The 21,675-nt window shown below is 52.3% G+C and overlaps 1 protein-coding gene across 3 annotated transcripts in view; it reads right to left on the bottom strand.

Moving 5' to 3' along the window:
• Positions 1 to 912: 912 nt before the first annotated feature.
• PLA2G2C (phospholipase A2 group IIC) overlaps positions 913 to 21,675 on the bottom strand; it is a 27,906-nt gene continuing 7,143 nt past the window's right edge. For 2 of the 3 annotated variants that reach the window (XM_027521688.1, XM_027521692.1), the window contains exons 2-5: positions 16,496 to 16,611; positions 13,433 to 13,577; positions 11,423 to 11,526; positions 913 to 1,711 (exon numbers count right to left, since the gene is read on the bottom strand). In XM_027521688.1, the coding sequence (XP_027377489.1) occupies positions 1,545 to 1,711; positions 11,423 to 11,526; positions 13,433 to 13,577; positions 16,496 to 16,535 (456 nt within the window). In that variant the 5' untranslated portion in view covers positions 16,536 to 16,611 and the 3' untranslated portion in view covers positions 913 to 1,544. The remainder of the gene's footprint in view (positions 1,712 to 11,422; positions 11,527 to 13,432; positions 13,578 to 16,495; positions 16,612 to 21,675) is intronic. The other variant, XM_027521681.1, reaches the window with a different exon arrangement.

The raw sequence follows: 21,675 nt of genomic DNA, 5'->3' as shown, positions 1-21,675 counted from the left end.
AAGGGCACGCCACGCTGTTCCTGGTGCCTCCAGGCGTGTCACAGTGCTGAGCCGCGGGAGTGAGGACCAAGTGCATCAGTGAGTTAGACCGCACGACAAACCACACCAAAACTTAATGTAAACAGGGCCTTATTTAGCTTGCACTTCCACAAGGTGGTGGCTTCGCCAGGGCTCAGCTGGGTGGTTGTTTTGGCCTCACTGAGGTTCTCTGTCTGTGGTCATCTGTGAGCTGGCTTTGCAGATCCTTGACGAGCACTCTCACAGGTCTGAGGTCTCAGCCCAGACAGCTGGGCGGATGACCCTGACCCTGGCGGTCTCCCATCCTCCTGCAGGCCTCCCTGGGCTTTTTCTCTTGGCGGTGGCAGTGTTCTGAAAGGGGGTGTGCCCCGGGCCTCCTGAGTCCTCGCTGGGGAACTGGCGGACCACCGCTCTCATCGTGTTTTATGGACCATACTAAGTCACAAGGCCAGCTCAGAGTTCAGATTCACAGTTGGTGGGGAAGCAGACTCTACCTCTTGATGGGAAAAGCTGAGCATTTAGGACAAGGAAGCCTGGCGTGCTGCACCCCATGGGGTCGCAAAGAGTCGGACGTAACTGAGCGACTGAACAACAGACCGAGAGGTGAGGATACAGAGAGGTAAGAACAATGGTGGCTTTTTTTGTTTTTAACCAAAGAGTCTTCATTATTTTTTTTAATGATTTGGCTCCCTCAGGTCTTAGTTGCGGCACATGGGCTTAATTACCCTGTGGCTTTGGAGATCTTAGTTCCCTGACCAGGGTCGAACCCACATCCCCCGCACTGGGTGGCAGAGTCTTAACCACTGGACCCCGGGGAAATGTCCAGCTGTGGTCATTTTTGCAATCTCCCCTACAAGCTGGGCGTCAGAATGATCAGAGTCCACCCAGACTGGCTCGCTTTAATATTTATTAGAATTTATGTCTTGTGACCAGGGGCTTCTAAACGTGACCAGCAACCTTGGATCCCCCTGCCTCACCCGCCCCAACTCTCTCTCCATCACTTCAGCGTCTTCCTGGCCGTGACATCCGGTGGCAGCCGTGGGCATGGATGTTCCCAGGCTACGTGTCCTGAGAGCTGAGAATGGCACTGACGTTTTCCTACCTTGGGGTTTTCAGAAGGCGGGACTCCAGCAAACGAGAAAAGAGTCCAGGTGCACCTCTCAGGGCCTTGGCATGTGCCCAAGACCTTGGCTCCAGCTGGATCTGGGATGTGGGTCTGGTACCCAAGTCTGCCCAGCATCCCGATCTTGGGGTGGGGATGAAGGGAGTGCTTAAGGCAGATCCTGGGGCCTTCTCCCCTTTTGGAATCTTCCTGGGGTGGGGGTAGGGGCCATCTCTCTACCTTGTCACTTTGTTTTGTAGCTTCTTAGCCCTTACTGTGGTTGGAACATGTCATTTATTTATATTTATGGTCTGTCTCCCTCCATCGAAGGCCCAGATTCCGTCTTTTGCACTTTTGATCTCCAGCCCTCTGATGCCGAGTGACAAAGGAGTACCCGGGCCTGACCAGGGGCCCTGTGGCCTCGCTAGCACTGGGGCCTGTGCTTGCCGCAGTGGGGCCGGCTGGACAACTGCTTGAAGTTCTTCTCGTAGGTGGGCAGGTTCTCTCTGAAGCAGTAGGCAGACTGAGTGTCACACTCGCAGGCCCGCAGCCCACAGAGGCAGCTGACGCCGGGACCAAGGGCACACTCACCTGCAGGGAGACAGTGGGTCACGGGGGCTTCCAGCCACCCCCAGGGTTGGTTCTAAGGTTGGGGAGAACTGGGAGCTGGCGGCAAGGGGTCAAGGGTTGAAAATTGAAAGGAAAAAGGAACTGGGAGTCCTTCTCCTGCATTTCAAGCCCTTCCACCATCACAGCTGGACATGCCCTGAAGAGATACCTGGAAAGAAACAGGAGATGGGGCAGGTGTGGGCTGCACGTGAGGGGGGGAGCACTGAGTCAGCGTCCCCAAGCAGCTCCCAGGGCAAGGACACAGAACCCATCTTCTCAGAACTCAGCTCCTATTTCCAGCAGCTTACCTGGCATCTCACGTGGAAATCACTAGCATCTCCAGTATAAGATGCCCCAAAGGAAGCTCTTGATGTAAGTGCCCCTGCCCTACCCACTGATCTGGCCCTCCACCCACACTCTCAGCTTAAGAATCAGTACCACCTCCAACTCAAGCCAGAAAACAAGCAGCCAACCTCGATTCCTGCCTTCCTTTCACTTCCACATTCCATCCACCCAAAGTTCCATGGATGTCTCTACGTTTAAAATATTTCACGCTGTGCCCTCTTCTCCCCGTCTTCTTGGCCATGACCCCCTCCCTGCCATCACCAGCTCTCCCGCCCTAATGGAAGGAAATAAACAGGGACTGTCTTGGAATGAATAAGGTTCACTCTCTTGCTGAAAGCCCTGCTGTGGTTTCCTACTGTTTGAACCAAGACATCCCAAATCCTTGCCACGGACTCTGAAGCAGGCTTGCCGTAACAGGGCCCCTGCCCGCCTCTCCACCCTCACAGCCCTCACGCTCACCTTCCCTCTGCTCCGGGAACACTGGCCTCTGGGTTGGTCACATGCTTTGGTTGGTCTTGACCCAGGGCCTCTGCACTTGTACTTGCTAGTTTGTCTGACACACTTCTCTCCAGGATCTTCAAGTGGCTGGAGGCATCCCACCTTTGGGTCTTGGTCAAATTTCCTCTCTTCAGAGAGGATCTCCCTGACCACTCCAGCTAAACTTCTCCAGCCTCTCTCCCTCGCATCCCCGTTTGTTTGATACCCCGTACTTTTCACATCTCTCACTCCTCTGATTTGTTTACCTGGTTGTGTCTGTCTCTCCTGGACTAAGTGTAAGCTACGTGAGACTGAGGCTTTTTCTGTCTCGTCCCTCCCAGTGTCCCCAGGGTGCAGAACAAATGCTGGCCCACAGTATGTGCTCAACTAACAGTCCTTCAGTGAATGAAGGAAACGTTAATGGGCCTTTGGGATGGAGTGTCTGCACTGCGGCCAAATGACCACTAGGTGGGGATCTTTTATTTAGCAGTCAGAGTTGTCCGAGCTGTGGTGCTGTGTGTGCGTGCGTGTGTGTGTGTGTGTGTGTGTGTGTGTGTGTGTGTGTGGTGTTCAGTTCAGTCGCTCAATGATGTCTGACTCTCTGTGACCCCAAGGACTGCAGCATGCCAGGCCTCCCTGTCCATCATCAACCCCCAGAGCTTACTCAAACTCATGTCCATCACATCGGTGATTCCATCCAACCATCTCATCCTCTGTCGTCCCCTTCTCCTCCCACCTTCAGTCTTTCCCAGCATCAGGGGCTTTTCAAATGAGTCAGTTTATCAGATGGCCAAAGGACTGGAGTTTCAGCTTCAGCATCAGTCCTTCCAATGAATATTCAGGACTGATTTCCTTTAGGAGGGACTCGTTGGATCTCCTTGAAGTCCAAGGGACTCTCGAGAGTCTTCTCCAACACCACAGTTCAAAAGCATCAATTCTTCTGTGCTCAGCTTTCTTTATATTCCAACTCTCACATCCATACATGACTATAATTCCCAATCTCTTTGGCACCAGAGCCCAGTTTTATGGAAGACAATTTTTCCACGGACTGGGGGTGGGGGAGGAAGAGATGGTATCAAGATGATGCGAGGGCATCACACTTATTGTGCACTTTATTTCCATTTCTATTACATCAGCTCCACCTCAGATCACCAGGCATTATTAGATCCTGGAGGTGGGGGACCCCTGGCATAAGGGATATCTAAGGCAGCCTCCTTCTGGATAACTCCATTCTCTTTTGAGGGTTTGGGGTGAGGAAGTGAGGCAGCCAGATCCCCTGATGTGTTGGCCTTGGGCAAGTTAGTTTCAGTATCATTTATAAAACGGTGATAAAAACAACAGCATCAAAAATAAACAATGCCGTCTACTTCAGGCATCATGAGGACCTTCATTGTTGTTACAGATGGAGAGGTCTGGATACGCCTGGAACACAGAGGCTGCTATTACGCTGTTACTATGACGATGCTGCACATGTTGGAAGAGGAAGGCCCCTCTGAAGCTGGGCCAGTGCTGGCTACAGTCTGCTTTCTTTCCTCCTCCCTCTCAGAAGTCCACAATTCCTGCAGGAAGCTGTCCTCCTCCAGTTCGATGGAGCCTGGGCTTCTCAAGACATGTTGACACCCACCTCATGCCTCAGTAGCTCTCCACTCACCCTCAGAAAATGCACCAGGAATGGTTCCTGCTGTTCCCACTGCTCCTGGTGCCTGGATCACCTCTGCCCTCGCACATGTGTGACAATTCTACGACACCCACGGGGCCCCAGCTCCCCTGGGGCTCCCCGAGAGCCCCCGTCCCATCCGTGTCCAGGTCTCTCACCTGTGCCGCGCACAGCTGCCCGCTGGATTCCCTCCCCAGGCAGCCGCCGGGTAGGGGCTGCCGGGTCATGTGGCTGCTGCACGCAGTGGGGCTACTTGGGTGCAGGGCTCCAGCCCATCCAACCTCTCTTTCCTCCCAAAGGAAGGTGTCTGGTGCCTCGAGCTGTCCATCACCCGGGTGCTGCCTCTCTGGAAACCAGAAGGGAGTCACGTTTCCCACACTTTCCTCTTTCTCCCCCTTCTCTCTTTCTGTTCCTCTCTTGGTCTCCTTTTCTTTCCCATCTCTTCTTTCTTCCATCTCCTTTCAGCAAGCCTCCCTCTTCCTTTCTCACCACGTCCCTTTCTTGCTTTGTCTTCTGGTCCTTTCCAAAGCATGAAGCGTAAATTCTCTCCTGATGATCAGCTCTACGTCTAATGACTGGCCCGGTCCCCAGGCCTTGGGGACTGACAGGGAGCCGCAGTCTATTGCTGTGGGCATCCCACAGCCGTAGTAGGGTCAGGCCTGCCACTGTCTAGAAGAGGCAGCCCTGGGCCAAGAAATGCCATGCCGGGAAGTCATCTTTTAACAACAAGCCCAAATCCAGACCCAGCATCCTTCAGTTTGTTGATGAAGAAACTGAGACATGAAGAACGGAACTGATAATGCTTTCTCATTCCATGAAACAGACTGAAATACTTCCAGCTGGGCTTCCTAGGCAGCGCTAGTGGTAAAGAACCCGTGTGCCAATGCAGGAGACATCAGAGACACGGGTTCCATCCCTGAGTTGGGAAGATGCCCTGATGGAGGGCATGGCAACCCACTCCAGTATTCTTGCCTGGAGAATCCCATGGACAGAGGAGCCCGGGGGGCTACAGCCCATGGGTTGCAAAGAGTCGGACATGACTGAAGCGACTTAGCACACACACAAGCACACACTTCCACCAATGAGATGGGAAGGTCTGTGCTCCTGAGTGGGCTAACCTAGGCTGCCTGCCAGGCCACTCCCTGTTTGCACCTCTGCCCTGGTCTCTAACCTCTCTCCTTGGGTGCCCCTGTTTTAAAGCCCAGGGCTTTAAATACCGCCTGAGCACTACCCACTCCTCACTTCTCCCCGCAGAGACTCCCCAGTTCTCCCTGCAGCCCTTTGAGCTCCAGACACCAGTACGCGTGTGTTCACGTGACCCCCCCTCCCCACCCCCCCACCCCCGAGCGTCCGATGTGCATCTCAAACCCAGCACGGCTCATCTAGGCTCTTGCTGTGATTGCAGAGTCTGTGCTCTGCTATGCGCACGAGCTGGTAGACGCACGGTTACTCACGGATGCTCAGACCCACGATGTCAGAGTCAGCCTCCCTCGCCTCCAAGCCTCACACCGACCCCGACAGCAGGTTCTGTCGGTTCCCCTCCCAAGTGCGCCCAGCGTCTGACACTCCGCCCCAGCTACCGAGCCACACAACGGTCACTTCTCCCCAGTGCAACGGAAACAGCCCACTAGTGGCTGCCCCTCTTTCTTCCCTTGCTCCCCAACTTCTCTGGGCAGGGGCCAGAGTCTTCTTTCTAAAGGAAAATTTGAGCTGATCACTGTCTGCTTGAAGGCTTCCCCCTGCAACTGAAGGAGCAGGGGAGCCCCTCACCCCACGGCCAGGCCTTGCCAGACTCGTTTCTCATGGGACAGGCACCCCCCCACCTCCTCCGGCTAGATGCCACCTCCCTCGAGAGGCCTTCCTCCACACCTGAAGGAGCCATCCACCCCCCACTGCCGCCCTCATTCCGTAGCGTGTGGCCTTATTTTAGAGGTGTCACAGCACTGTCGCTACCCGAGTGTATCTTTCTTTCTGAATATTTCATGGACTGTCTCCCTGCCTGCACACAAGCTCCTTTCGGCCACGGAGTTTGTCTCTTTCTTGCAGATCTTCGGTGCCAAACACGCGGTAAGGGCTCCATCACCGTATGCTGCCACCTCGCTGGCTGGGCTTAGACACAGACCGCTGGGCAGTGAACAGAGCCCCCATCCCAAGAAACAGGGAGTCAGGTTCTGGATCCAGATCTGCCGCTTGCAAGCTCTGGCATCTCAGGGAAGTTGTTCCTCTCTGAATCTCTTCCCTAGGCTTTCAAATGAGGGTACAGGTTCATGTACAGACTATTTCATGAATTTCTGCACTCATTCCATCATCAAACAGATATTGAGTTTCTAACATATGCCCGGCCTTTGTCCAGGAAGCAGGGGGACAGGTCTGAGTGAGTGGACCCCACAATTGCATGGCTTCGGGCATCATTCTCTGTGGCTTTATGAGAGTGAGCACCCACCCCCTCCCCGGGGCTCCCCAGAGGGTTCAGCGGTAAAGCCATGTCTCTCCCCCAGTGCAGGAGACATGGGTTTGATCCCTGGGTCTAGAAGATCCCCTGGAGGAGGAAATGGCAACTCACTTCAGTATTCTTGCCTGGGGAATTCAAGGGACAGAGGAGCCTGGAGGCGGGCTGGCTACAGTCCATGGCGTCGCTAAAGAGTCAGACACGACCGAGCATGCATGCACCCCACCCCCACCCCCAATAAGTGCTCCCCAATCTCCTGGAGCTCAAACTCCAATTGAGGGGAGAGTTGATCCATAAGTAAACAAATAACTGAGCAAGATGAGATGGTGGCAGGTTGAGCCAGATTCTAGGAAAGGAAAAGGATGATGCGTCAGTGAGTGGAGGTGTTGTTGTGAGCAGTAAACTCAGCAAAAGAGAAAGATCTTTGCAAACTAAAAACTCCAGTGGTTACCTGGTTCACCCTCTGCCTTGGGCAGAGGGCAGAATCACAGGCTCAGAGATGGAGGTGACAGAGGGGCCTCGGGCTGGAACTCTGGCTCTGCCACCCACGGCCGGGCCCCTCTCTGCCCAACAGATGCGGGCACACATGGGTGGAGGGGGCATCACCACTTAAAATCCCTCGCGAATTCCAAGTGCTTATGCAAGCCCACTCAAGACAGGACTAACGGCCTCCCCGATTGCCTGAGGGCAGCCGTCACCACTCCGCAAGTTGGCCCCAGGGCTTGGGTTCCAGGCCTTTCTCTGCACTGCTCTCCCACTGACATTTCGAGACATGGACAGACCAGGCTGTTTTTCTCCTTTCCCTTCGCTGCTCACACCAACCACATCCAGGAGCAGCCGCTGGTTGCTAGGCAACCTGGAACTAGGCTTGGGTGCCAGATTTCAGAACTGGGAGGCTTGGGAGGTGATTAACCCTTGCAGGGCAGTTCTTTGAACTGCAGTGTAACTGAGGATTGTGGTGGGGGCAGGGGGAGAGCTTTCATCCTATAAGGGGTTAATGACATTAGTTCAAGGGGAGACCAATGCAGAAATCTCAACGGTAATAAAGAAAATCCCAGTGCTTAACTACGATGTAAAGGGGAAAAGGAAACTAGGGTTAAAAAAATAAAAAGAAATCTCAACTTCTGAAAGGAAAGGTATTAATTACGCACCCGCTCTGGGTCAGACCTCTGAGTTGGGGAGTTTTGGGGAGTGCTCAGTCTTTTGCAACCCCATGGACTGTAGCCTGCCAGGTTCCTCTGCCCATAGAATTTTCCAGGCAGGAATACTGGAGCAGGTTGCCATTCCCTTCTGCAGGGGATCTTCCAGACCCAGGGAGGGGAAGTCTCCTGCATCTCCTGCCCTGGCAGGCAGGTCTTCCCACTGGTGCCGTCTGGGAGGCCCCTGCGTTGGGTTACCTCAGTCGATTCCTTAGTGACCTTGGTGGCGTCGCTTAGCTGTGTCCAACTCTTTGCAACCCCATGGACTGCACCTGCCAGGCTCCTACATCCATGGGATTTTCCAGGCAAGATTACTGGAGTGGGTTGCCATTTCCTTCTCCAGTGACCTTAGAGACCTTAGAGACCTTCGGAAGTACTGATTAGTACTTTACAGAGAAGGAGACTAAGGCCCAGGGTGGTCATGCAATTAATCCAGCTGGAAAAGGTGAAGCTGGGATTCAGGCCCGGCTCTGCCTGACTTCAAAGCATTTGCTGTCTCTGGGCCTTTCAGCGAAGTACACGGAGCTGGAACAGGAAGATCTGGGGCACTGCAGGGCGACAAGCTCCTTCAGCTTTCCTTTGCCCCCTGGGCCGGAGCCGAACATTCTGACCTGCGTGCTTTAGATAACAAGATTTGCATTTGTGTGAGCCCCCCAGTCCAGCCCCTCCCAGCAGTCTCACGCCAGCGGGGAGGGCGGTGGGAGGCAGGAGCACCAGCTGGGGTTGGACGACCTGGTCTGAGTCCCAGCAGTCCTTTCACCGGCTGTGTGGCCTTGGTCATCTCACCTCACTCTCTGAGCCTCAGGGTCCTCCTCGACAACGGGGAGGACAGCGCCCACCTCAGAGGCTTACTGTGGACTCGTAGAGCTGAGTGCCAAGCCCACTTCAGCTGCCGATGGACTTCAGCTACGGCGAGTGCACCTGCTTTACAGATGCAGAAACAGGCCCAGAAGACTCCGGCCAGCAGTGTGTTCCCGAGCACTGGACAGTCTCAAGACACATGAGACTGAGTCTGCATGGAGCCTGGGTCAGCCCTTCCCCGCCTCTGGGCCTCAGGCTCCCCATCACTGCAGCGAGGGGTTGACTGGGCTGGTCTCCAAGAGCACTGGCAGCAGGGCCCCGGGCTGCCTCTCTCTGTGCCCCTGGCCCTGGCACAGTGCTGGCCCTGCTTGGGTACCCTGGGGGTACTCAGTTGATACTAGGCAAGGGAATAGATGTGCTTGGGGTTCACTCGGGGTCTCAGCACACCAGCAACAGACCCAGGATTAGGAGCCGGGCCGCCCAGCTCCCAGCCCTGTTCCTGGAAATAGGGACTTGGCAAGCTGAAGCTCCAATACTCTGGCCACCTGATGCGAAGAGCTGACTCACTGGAAAAGATTGCAGACGGGAGGAGAAGGGGACAACAGAGGACGAGATGGTTGGATGGCATCACCGACTCAATGGACATGAGTTTGAGTAAACTCTGGGAGTTTGTGAAGGACAGGGAGGCTTGGCATGCTGCAGTCCATGGGGTCGCAAAAAGATGGACGTGACTGAGCGACTGAACAAAGGTGGGGCTGGGAACAACAGGGCTCAGCCTGGTACTCACTGGATAGCGCAGCTGCAGAAGGGGTTGCTAGTGCCCTGGTGAGGATGGGGAAACATCCCTCTTCGCTAACTCTCTTAGACAGGCGCTGGACTCCGGGATCCCTGGCCAAGCTTCAAGAACTGGCCACCGCGAACATTCCAGTCCAGCTCCGAGACCCTGCCTGCACCTCCCGCCACCAGAGTGATGTGCCAAGCAGGCAACACTTCCTGTGCCACATACTGGGGCTCCGGCCTCTGCTCCCGGGTCACCTTCCTCCATCTCCCGGGGTCCCTGGCTGTGGCTCCGGTCCCCACGGCAGAAGGTGAAGCGGGTTGCTAAAGAAGCTGCTCCAGGTGCAGAGGACCCAGGCCCACAGGCACTCTGAGTACGGCCCACCCACAGGAGCAGAGGGCTTGGTCTGGGGCATGGGACCACAGCGCAGGAAGAGCCTTGGCACCTACTGAAAACCTGCTTCCCTCTTCAGAGCTCTGTTCCCCTCCCTCCTCAGTCCCTGTGCTTTACGGGGCATGGGGGAAAGAGCTCTTAGAGCGTATCTTCTCTCCAAAGGATGCCTTTTCAACCACTCTAAGGTGACACCTGACATGACAGAGGTCAAGGTCAAGGTCAAGGTGAAAAGAGATGAGAAGAAACCACGTGAAGGCAAGACCACCAGCCAGACGGAGAGGAGTCGGGGCAGCTTTTCTGCGTGCCCCTCCCCAACCAAGCGACAGCCGGGCTCACCCCGTTTCCTACCCCCACCCCCAACATGTGGGGTCGGGAGGGACGAGAAACTCGGTGCCACCACTTGCGGAAGCAAGCCATCTCTGAGATCATCCTCCTCCAGTCCCCCCTCGCCCCCCATCCCCCAGACCATGATCCCGCCCTGTGTCCTGGATGTGGCGTAGGGGCCTCACAGTGGAGACACTTTGCTTTAGGCTGGAGGGTGGTCAGGAAGGCTTCTCACGCTCACATGGGAAAAACGGGGTCCCTTCCCCGTCGGCAGTCGCCCGAAGAGGGGAGAGCGGAACAGGAGACTTGGCTGAAGCTGGGCCTCCCACACACTTCCAGCTTCCTGCTACTGGCACCGGGCAGATCAAGCCAACCTGACTCCGTGAGTCCGGAGCCTGAGCTCTGGGTTGGGGGAGCTGGAAGATGAAGGCAAGGGAGGTGTTCTCCCCACCTTTGGAGGGGACAGGTGATCTCCAAGACACACTCACAGCTCTGAGTAAACACGCAAGGGAGGACAGTGGTTCCCGCGACTCCACAGGGCTGAGCGGAAGGTGAGTCACACACGCAAAGGGGCGTTCAGACCACCCGTCCTGCCGAGCTGAACAGCGTCTGAGACAAGTCTGTGGCCTGCTGCCTGCAAGTGAGCTTGCGCTTTAGATCCAGCCTGCCCTACCCAACCCCACCTGCCCCGGATCACACTCTGAGAGGTTGGAGCCCCTCCCTGCACGCTGGACACTCAGCGCTGGCCCACCCTGTCCTTTGTCCTCCTCCCTGAACGGCCTCGATGCCAGGTGGGCTCCCTACCCTACCCCAGAGCTTGGCACGCAACCCCCTTCACAAATATTTGTTCAACTGAAAGACAGCCGAGCCGCTTTGTTAACACACAACAGACATTGGGAAGAAGCTTCTCAATAGCAACAGCTGCCAAGCGCAGCCGCAAAATTCAGTGTAATCTTCAGTCAACAACTACTTATCGAGCCCAGGAAGGAGCCCGGGTGGGCAGCGGGGACTGTGGGCTGAAACCCGCACTCCAGGGGAGGGAGCTGGGGACACAGCTGTGAGCAGGGACCCGGGGCAGGGGGAACCGGGGCGGCGGGGGGGGGACCCGGGCTGGACTCTCAGGAAGCACAGATGCTCAGAATTGCCACTCTCCCTCCCAAAGCACTTGGGAAAAAAAAATCTCCTTTTCCCAAAGTTCTCTGGGTCCACGAGGCTGAACTTTGAGAAAGGCCCAGATTCAAGGACATTCTGTGCAGAGAGGACTACTCACAGATCACGGTCCCGTTGACCACACGGAACTGGTAGCCGTTCAACACGGGCTGGCAGCCAAGGTGCTTCACCCTCTCGTAGCAGCAGTCATGGGCCAGGCAGCACCTGCGGGCCAGACAGAGGGAGACGGCGGCTTTCCTGAGGACGGCCCTGGGAGAAGGCGGGAAAGGACTCATCCACCTCCTTCCCAGATGACAATGTACAGAAGGCAGGGAGGTGACTTCCTGGTGGTGTTAAAAGTCATAGAAAGAGCCCTTCTCTACCTACTGCTGGCTCATGAGCTCCTCATAGTGACCCTAGGAGGCGCAGTCCTTGTCCCCATTCTGTGCGGGAGGAAACGATGTTCAGAGGTGAATTTCCCCCAAATCTAGGCTCCCGTGATGTATTCATTCATTTAATGACTTGCCGTCGCTATTCAGTCCCTACGTCGTGTCCGACTCTTTTCGACCCCATGGACTGCAGCACGCCAGACTTCCCTGTCCATCACCAACTCCCAGAGTTTGCCCAAGTTCACGTCCATTGAGTCGGTGATGCCATCCACCCATCTTACCCTCTGCCGTTCTTTTCTCCTTTTGCCTTCAATTAGTGACTGAGCACCAACTACGTGCCCAGCCCTGGGAGAGGCTCTGAGCAGACAAAGTTCAGCACATCAGATGTAATCCTTCAGTCTCTGCGCACTTGAGGCTGAGAGCCGGTGCGGCGGCAATGGGGTAGATGGGGCGGGGGTGACACTAGAGGAGAGAGAACAGCTGGGGATGGCCCCCGCCCGCCTCCCCAGCCAAGCCAGGGCGGCAGGAACGCAGAGACGGGGACTGGCCGATCCGCTGGGCTGGACGCTCAGTGTTCCTCCGTCACCATGTGCATCTACGCGTGGGCTCCTGGTTGTCATCTTTGGCTAACGGTGTTGGAATGCTCATCAGCCTTAGGACTTGGAAGGGGACGCACAGAGCATTAAGGGGCCTGGACGTTGAAACAAGAAAACTCTGGTGCAAATCCTGACTCCGCCACTCAAGGGGCTGAAGGTCTTCCGGCTCTGTGGCTTTGTTCAGTGGGCCCCTCACCACTGTCCCCTGTAAAATGGAGATGGTGGTCTGGCCTCGACCATGCGCTAGGAGGAGTCAACCAGGCCCTGCGTGCAGACCACCAGTCCCAGGGCTCAGCGCGTGCCGGGCATTTCGTCAGTGTTGGACTCCCTCCAGGGCTCTGGGGTCTTCCTGGCTAGAACAATCTGTGGTCTCATGAGCCCAGCCCAGAGCACTCGAGCTCCAGGGGTGATATTCAAGCCCTACTGTGGGGCTATATTCATCCACATTACGGTGAACATGGCCAGGAACATTTTGCTTCTCATTTCTTTAAATAAAAAGATGCACAGACCGTCCTGTTTTCTACTTCCCTGTTCCCTCCCCAGATAACACCAACCTCCACCTTTTATGGGAACTCACACCCCCCCCTCCCCATCCTGAGAAGTAGGCCTGGCAGCCGGGTCTGTGCCACATGTCCTCACCCAGATGGACAACTTCTCCAAACTGGGCCACTCAGATTCTCTCTCCTTCCTGCAGAATGGAATCAGGATGGGAGACAGCGGGTCAGTCCTACTGCACTGATAATCCTAAAACGTGAGGGCCCAAGAAAAGACGGCATTTGCCCTGAAGACTGAGAGCTCTGGGTTGCCCACATTTTTCTAGAGCTCTGGGCAGGGCTGACCATACGATCTGCAAAGCCTGGTGCAACATGAAAACGAGAGGGTCCCTTATTCAAACACCGTCCAGCATTTCAAGATGGTGACAGCAGAGCAGTGAACCTCCTGCAGGCCCCAGACCACAGGAAGCCAGCCCCAGCCCTGGGCTCCGCGAGACCTCCCTCCCACTCCCATTCAGTTTTGTCCTTCTGCTCAGGCTCACCCGAATCAGTTTGCTCCTTGCAATTTGCAAGTCTGAACATCCTCTCTGTCTTCAAGAAAGGATTTCGATGCGAATCAAATGACAGAAAGCCTCAGAGCCTCTGCACCCACCTGTCAGTGTTATCCACGGGGGTCCCCTTGCCCCCAAGCCCGCAGTAGCAGCCATATCCGTAATATGAGAAGAAGGCGCTCCGCCCTGTGATGTGCTTGACCATCCTTTGAAACTGCCAGAAGCTGCTGTGCGTGGGGGCCATAACTGACAAGAAGCAAATAAGGAAGAAGGGAAGACGTGATGAGAAAGATTGCTTTCACATCCCCTAGCCAGAGCCCCCTAAACTGGACACCAGCCCCTTTAATGGGGACGAGAGAGGGTCAGTCGGCCACATCACACAGCTAGTTTCTTGCTAACCCAGGAGGAGAAGCCAGTTTCCAGGATGTTCAGGACAATGCTGTCAACTACAGTCTTCTTCCCACAGTGAAAGACCACCATCCCGTGCAGAATGATGTTAATCATTAACAAGAAAGGTTCAAAGCCAGAAATGCCAGCAAATACAGGTGGCCCAGTAGTAAAGAATCCCCCTGCCAGTGCAGGAGGTGCAAGAGATGCAGGTTTGATCCTCGGGTAGAGAAGATCCCCTGGAGGAGGAAATGGCAACCCACTGCAGTATTCTTGCCTGGAAAATTCCACGGGCAGAAGAGCCTGGTGGCCCACAGTCCATGGGATCACAAAGAGTCGGACGTGAATGAGCATAAACATACACACACACACACACACACAAACTCAGTAATTTTTACTTCTACAAAGTGCTTAAGAAAATGAGGAGTATATATACATATATATATAGAGAGAGAGAGAGAGAGAGAGACAGAGAGGAATGTTTGCTGCAGCATTATTTGTGATATCAAAAAATTGGAGACTACCCACATGCCTACTGACAGGGAGATAATAACTAAATGATGTCTTGAAAACATGCTACTTTTAATAGCAATATCACTAGGCAGTGGGACTCGGAAGTAGGTGGAGAAAAAAACAGGCAACATTTATCTTAACTACTTTTATGCTGCCTGATTGATATATATATATATATTTTTTTTTTTTAACAACAAGCCTGTATTACTTTTCTATTGAAATGTTGGCAACATATGTATGCAAAGGCCTGAGTGTATGTCAGTCTCTCAGTCGTGTCTGACTCTTTGTGACCCCATGGACTGTAGCCCGCCAGGCTCCTCTGTCCATGGGATCTCCAGGTACGAATACTGGAGTGGGTTGCCATTTCCTCCTCCAGGGGATCTTCCTGACCCAGAGATCAAACCCACGTCTCCCACTCCAGGGGATTTTCCAGACTCAGGGATCAAAGCTTTGCCTCTTTCGTTTCCTTCACTGGCAGGTGGACTCTTTACCACTGCACGACCCGGGAAGCCCAGGGCCTGAAAGGATGTTTATCAAACTCTGAAGACTGTTCACATTGAAACGCATAAGGGTCTGTGAAAGATGAGAAGGGATTTTATCTTGTTACTCCACCCTAATGTACTTTACATTTTAATTACGAGTGAATCTTAGTTTTACAATAAAAATAAAATAAAAACATGAAGAAGAAAACCCAAAATGGGAGGTTTAGGGAGATTTTCCCAGGAGCCCTCCCATCTCTTCCTGTGACTTTGGATGCCTTGTGGTCCCACACACTGCGGAGGGGGCCCAAGCCCGGGGGCGGTCTCTGCTGCCGGAGCAGTACCTGGAGAGAGGGTAGGACCATACTGAGACTCCGCTCTTGGGGTACACGGAGCAGGGGGCAGGGGGCGGTGTGCAGCAGTGGTCCTGCCTGCACACAGACCCCCTGCCTCTAACATCATGATCTTGAAAACTGACTTCCACCACTGACTAAGTGAACCAGGGACCCCGTTTTTGACATTTTGACTTGGGAACCCAAAAGTGATTGTTTCACAGCTGAAACGGATAGAGAAATGGATTTGGGCAAATCTCCACTCATCTAATCAAAGCAACAAGTCAGAGGGTTTTCCAGCAAACCCAACACTGCTTCCCAGTAAGTTCTCTTTCACTTTGCAGAGATCTGTAATCCAATCTCCTGAAAGCAATGACTTATAATTACCCATTATTCCATAAGTCACCATAAGAATGCCTTTCTGAGGAGAATTAATCATTCCTATGGTGTTGGAGAAGACTCTTGAGAGTCCCTTGGACTGCAAGGAGATCCAACCAGTCCATTCTAAAGATCAGCCCTGGGTGTTCTTTGGAAGGAATGATGCTAAAGCTGAAACTCCAGTACTTTGGCCACCTCATGTGAAGAGTTGACTCATTGGAAAAGACTCTGATGCTGGGAGGGATTTGGGGGCAAGAGGAGAAGGGGACGACAGAGGATGAGATGGCTGGATGGCATCACTGACTCGATGGATGTGAGTCTGAGTGAACTCCGGGAGTTGGTGATGGACAGGGAGGCCTGGTGTGCTGCGATTCACGGGGTCGCAAAGAGTTGGACACGACTGAGTGACTGAACTGAACTGAAACTAGCTAGATGTATATCCACGCTTTTGTTCTGGAATCCATAGGACTTTAAATGAAGGCAACTTAAGATGCAGAAAACAAACTAGGGTTACCAAGGAGGCAAGAGGAGAGGGGTAAATTGGGAGACTGGAACTAACACATACATACGACTGCATATAAAACACATAACTAATAAGAACCTACCATACAGCACTCTACTCAATACTCAGTAACGACCCGTATGGGAAAAGAATCTATACAAGAGGGGACATGTGTACACACGTGTAACTGTGCTCTGCAGGGAAACTAACACAGCACTGTAAATCAACTCTACGCCAATAAAAGTTAATTTAAAAACAAGTACATAAAGGCAACTAGCATCCAAAGACTCCTGAAAGGTATGTGTGTGGTACAACAGTGCTCAGATGCCCTCTTTCTTAGCAAAACCTTTGATTTTCTAAATGTTCTGTGAGATCCCAGCACTGGGCTGAATGCTTTTTGCAGGAGACGCAGAAGCAGGAGGACTTCGGTGGGGGCCCACTTCACTCCAGATTCCCCTTTGGGCGACGTTTAACTCCACTCACCTGACGCCACCTGAGAAGGGGTCGCCCCAGACACAGACACAGACAGACAGTGGGTGACACCTGGGAGCTCACCCCGCTGCGACTACTTACGGCAGGAGGCAAAGACCACGAGAACCCCGAAGACCTTCATTCCTGAGGAGCTCAGGCGGCCCGAGGCGCCACGACCACACCTTCCTCTGTTGCCGAGGGCTCTGCCCGATGAAGTCCTATTTGGGGAGAAAATGACCAAAATGCAGGGTGCCACGTGGTGGTGAAACCCACAAGTCCGGTGCAGGTCCTCAAAGACCCTCAGTGGGGGCTCCGAGCAGACAGACTTTTCCAAACCTAATCACCTCTGAATACGATACCCCTTTGGGTATTTAGACCTAAGTATAAAGATAAGAATGGTTCAGTTGTTTGAAAAGTCCAAGTTTTTTTTTTTTTTTTTTTAATTTCTTTCTTTGGCAACACTAAGCCTTCATCCTTTTTCAGTTTTCTTTTGAAGAGTCAATATTTCCTGAGGTGCCAAGTTGACAAGCAATGCCATACGGCTCGTGATGGAAATCCAGTGTGGGAAAGTCTGGCCCCATTTACAGGGCAGTCCTCCTGGGTTTTCCTTCCTTGATGACCAGGAAACTTATCCAATAAACGTAGCCCCTCTGAATCCCAGTTTCCTCTCCTAAAGAGACTAAAATTGCCTATCAGTCATTTCAAACATTTATGAAGAAATTAGTTGGAATCTTAAAAAAGTATACAAATGAACTTATTTGCAAAACAGAAATAGCCTCACAGTCATAGGAAACACAGTAATGACTGCCAAAGAGGGAAGTGCGGGGTGGATGGATGAATCAGGAGCTTGGGATTAACAGACGCACACTATTGTAAATAAAACAGACAACCAACAAGGACCTTCTACACGGCACAGGGCGCTCTACTCAGCACTGTAATGACCTACGTGGGGGAAGAAGCTGAAAACGAATAGATATATGCATAACTAGACGGGGCTTCCCTGGCGGCTCAGACGGTAAAGCGTCTGCCTGCAGTGCAGGAGACCCAGGTTCGATCCCTGGGTCGGGAAGATGCCCCAGAGAAGGGAATGGCTATCCACTCCAGGATTCTTGCCTGGAGAATCCCATGGACAGAGGAGCCTGGAGGGCTGCAGTCCACGGGGTCGCACAGAGCCGTACATGCCTGAGCGACCAACACATACACGAGTCACTCTGCTGTCACCTGGAACTGAGGCAGCACTGTAATGAATTACAGTTCAATGAAAAAGAGAAAACACTCAGCAGATCACTGTCACATCTATTATTCCTAATACAGTAAATTCTTTGTAAAGAAGAAATAAAAAGAAATTAGTAGATGCCAGGTGCTATCTTCCTTAAGGGCTTCACGTGTGTTCCATCATTTAATCCTCGCAATAACCTGAGAGACTCCATTATCAGTTTCGAGATGGAGAAACTGAGGCCCAGTGAGTTTGGACAACTTCCTCCTGCTCACACAGCCCCCTACTGCACAGACTTGTGGAGATCAACTAAATAAGGCAAGTGAAACAGATTGGCACCATAAAATGCTGTTCCAGGTGACCACACCCTCTTGTTACCATTAGCAATGGTGCATGCGTACCTGCTCAGTCATGCGTGACTCTTAGCAACTGCATGGACTGTAGCCTGCCAGTCTCCTCTGTCCACGGGATTTTCCTGGTTAGAATACCAGAGTGGGTTGCCATCCCCGCTCCCAGGGTGGGTCTCCCAGACTTCGGGATCGAACCTGCATCTCGTGCATTGGCAGGCAGATTCTTCACCTCTGAGCCGCCTGGGAAGGTCATTAGCAACGGTAATGGTAGCCATAGCTGGCACACTTCTCCCAGGATGGCAGAGAAGAATGTGGGCCCAAGGTCCCATGTCCTCACATAGAGTCCTGTGGCAAAGTTTCCCAGAAAATTTCAAACAAGCGTCCTGCTCGAGCATCCTGGGAGAATTTGTTACTTTTGCCCTTACTGGCAAGATTCGGGTAGATGTTGAGAGGCTGGGCCCTGACCGGGCCTGGTCCCAGCCAGCCTTCATCTCAGATGCTGCAAGGGATGTTTTTAAATTAGGTTCCATCTTACAGGCTGACTTCGTTTCTTTTGAGTGTGAAAAAAAAAATAACTGTGTGATGGTTTAGCCCATGATGAAGCGACTCATATGTTTCAAAAGAGCGAGTGATGACACTTTGGTGAGAAGAAGAAAGGGACCTGGGTACATTTCTGGTAATGAGATAGTACAGGCTCTTAATAAGCATCAACTATTCCCTGGTGGCTCAGCGGTAAAGAGCCACAATGTAGGAGGCCTGGTTTTGATCCCGGGGTCAGGAAGATCCCCTGGAGGAGGAAATGGCAACCCACTCCAGTATTCTTGCCTGGAGAGCCCCATGGACAGAGGAGCCTGGAGGGCTACAGTCCATGGGGTCTCAAAGAGTCGGACATGACTGAAGCAACTTAGCACACACATGCCTTCTTCTAAGGAGACAAGATTGTGGCCCCAGGAGGGCCTCCAAGCTGGTTGGAGACCAAATAGGTAAATACAGACCATATCTGGATCAAAAGCACCCCACGGGAAGAGAGTCTGCTTGGCTCTCCATTGCTTCCGGAATGCTTGGCACAGTCTCTGGCAGGCCCCCTCTTTAGGGATGGGCTATCAGCTGCTCCTGACGCTCTCACTCACTCACTGGGAATTGCCTCTGTCTGCTCCAAGGTTGTGACCCTGCCCGACCATGATGGGAGGAGTAGCCCCTGGAGGAGATGATTTAAAGGGCCAAGTCCCCAGGATGTGGAGAAAAGGGGATTCTTGGGCACTGCTTGTGGGAATGTAAATCGGTGTAGCCTAGCCATGCGGAGGTTTCTCAGAATGTTAAAAACAGAACTACCATCATCAGTTCAGGTCAGTTCAGTCGTTTCTCAATCTCAATCAATCTCAATCTGAATCTCAAATGAGATTCAGTCTCAGTCGTGTCTGACTCTTTGTGAACCTATGGACTGCAGCACGCCAAGCTTCCCTGTCCATCACGGACTCCCGGAGTTTACTCAAACTCATGTCCATTGAGTCGCTGATGCCATCCAACCATCTCATCCTCTGTCGTCCCCTTTTCCTCCCGCCTTCAATCTTTCCCACCATCAGGGTCTTTTCCAATGAGTCAGTTCTTCACATCAGGTGGCCAAAGTACTGGAGTTACAGCTTCAGCATCAGTCCTTCCAATCAATATTCAGGACTGATTTCCTCTAGGATAGACTGGTTGGGTTTCCTTGCATCACTACCATACAATCCAACTATTCCACTTCTGCGTAGTTATCCAAAGAAAACAGAAACACATATGACCTTTATAATCAGTGCAGCATTATTCACTATAGCCAAGATATGAAGCAACCTAAGCATTCCTTAACATGTATATGTAATGAAATATTGTTGTTCAGTTGCTAAGTCACGTCCAACTCTTTGCAACCCTATGGACTGAGGCCCTCCAGGCTCCTCTGTCCATAGGGTTTTCCAAGAGAGAATACTGGAGTGGGGTGCCATTTCCTTCTCCAGAATGAACTAAATTGTTTGCCATTTGCAACAACATGGATGGGCCTAGAGGACATTAGGCCAAGTGAAATGTCATACAGACGAAGACAAATACCATATGATTCCACCAAATGTGGTATCTGAAAAACAAAACAAATGAGCAAATAAAACAGAAACAGAGTCACAGATACAGAGAACAAACAGGTGGTTTCCACAGGGAAGGGAGGTGGAGGGTTGGGCGAAGAGGTGAGGGCATTAAGAGACATGGATTTCCAGTTATCAAATGTCACGGGGATGTAATACACAGCATAAGGACTATAGTTAATACTACTGTGATAATTTTGTGTGGTGACAGATGGTTAACAGACTTATCATGGTCACCATTGCACAGCGTGTTTCATCAGCCACTACGGTATACTCCTGAAATTAACATGATACTGTATGTCAACTATACTTCAATAAAAAAATAAATAAAGGGCGGCCCTATTGTCTCCTTCCGGACATCTCCAAAGGACAGCCCAGGCCCTGAGCGCCCTGGGGGACCACCTGTGGCCTCAGCAGCTGCCTCCAGGTGTCAGCTTCTCCTGCTCCCCAACTCTGTGGCATCCACTTTTGCACAGGTGTTGTCTCCAGGGAGCCTCCCGGGGCTGCACCCCTCCACCTGAGCCTGGGTCCAGGGAGGCCAGTCTAGGAGAGTGATGTGTGTGCCCTCTAGTGGCTGAGTAAATAAATGCCTTTGACCTCAGAGAAAGGAGCCCTGGACTCAACTCCAAAAGGAAGGAGGCTTTAGGGGGGCCTTGAATGTTCCAGTTGAGCTATTCCAAATCCTGAAAGATGATGCTGTGAAAGTGCTGCACTCAATATGCCAGCAAATTTGGAAAACTCAGCAGTGGCCACAGGACTGGAAAAGGTCAGTTTTCATTCTGATCCCAAAGAAAGGCAATGCCAAAGAACGCTCAAACTACCGCACAATTGCACTCATCTCACACGCTAGTAAAGTAAGGCTCAAAATTCTCCAAGCCAGGCTTTAGCAATATGTGAACCGTGAACTTCCTGATGTTCAAGCTGGTTTTAGAAAAGGCAGAGGAACCAGAGATCAAATTGCCAACATCCGCTGGATCATGGAAAAAGCAAGAGAGTTCCAGAAAAACATCTATTTATGCTTTATTGACTATGCCAAAGACTTTGACTGTGTGGATCACAATAAACTGTGGAAAATTCTGAAAGAGATGAGAATACCAGACCACCTGATCTGCCTCTTGAGAAATTTGTATGCAGGTCAGGAAGCAACAGTTAGAACTGGACATGGAACAACAGACTGGTTCCAAATAGGAAAAGGAGTTCATCAAGGCTGTATATTGTCACCCTGTTTATTTAACTTATATGCAGAGTACATCATGAGAAACGCTGGACTGGAAGAAACACAAGCTGGAATCAACATTGCCGGGAGAAGTATCAATAACCTCAGATATGCAGATGACACCTTATGGCAGAAAGTGAAGAGGAACTAAAAAGCCTCTTGATGAAAGTGAAAGAGGAGAGTGAAAAAGTTGGCTTAAAGCTCAACATTCAGAAAACGAAGATCATGGCATCTGGTCCCATCACTTCATGGGAAATAGATGGGGAAACAGTGGAAATAGTGTCAGACTTTATTTTTCTGGGCTCCAAAATCACTACAGGTGGTGACTGCAGCCATGAAATTAAAAGACGCTTACTCCTTGGAAGGAAAGTTATGACCAACCTAGATAG

Source organism: Bos indicus x Bos taurus, chromosome 2 (assembly GCF_003369695.1).
Source record: "Bos indicus x Bos taurus breed Angus x Brahman F1 hybrid chromosome 2, Bos_hybrid_MaternalHap_v2.0, whole genome shotgun sequence".
In the NCBI taxonomy this organism is placed as follows: domain Eukaryota; kingdom Metazoa; phylum Chordata; class Mammalia; order Artiodactyla; family Bovidae; genus Bos; species Bos indicus x Bos taurus.
This window is presented reverse-complemented; position numbering and strand designations above follow the sequence as displayed.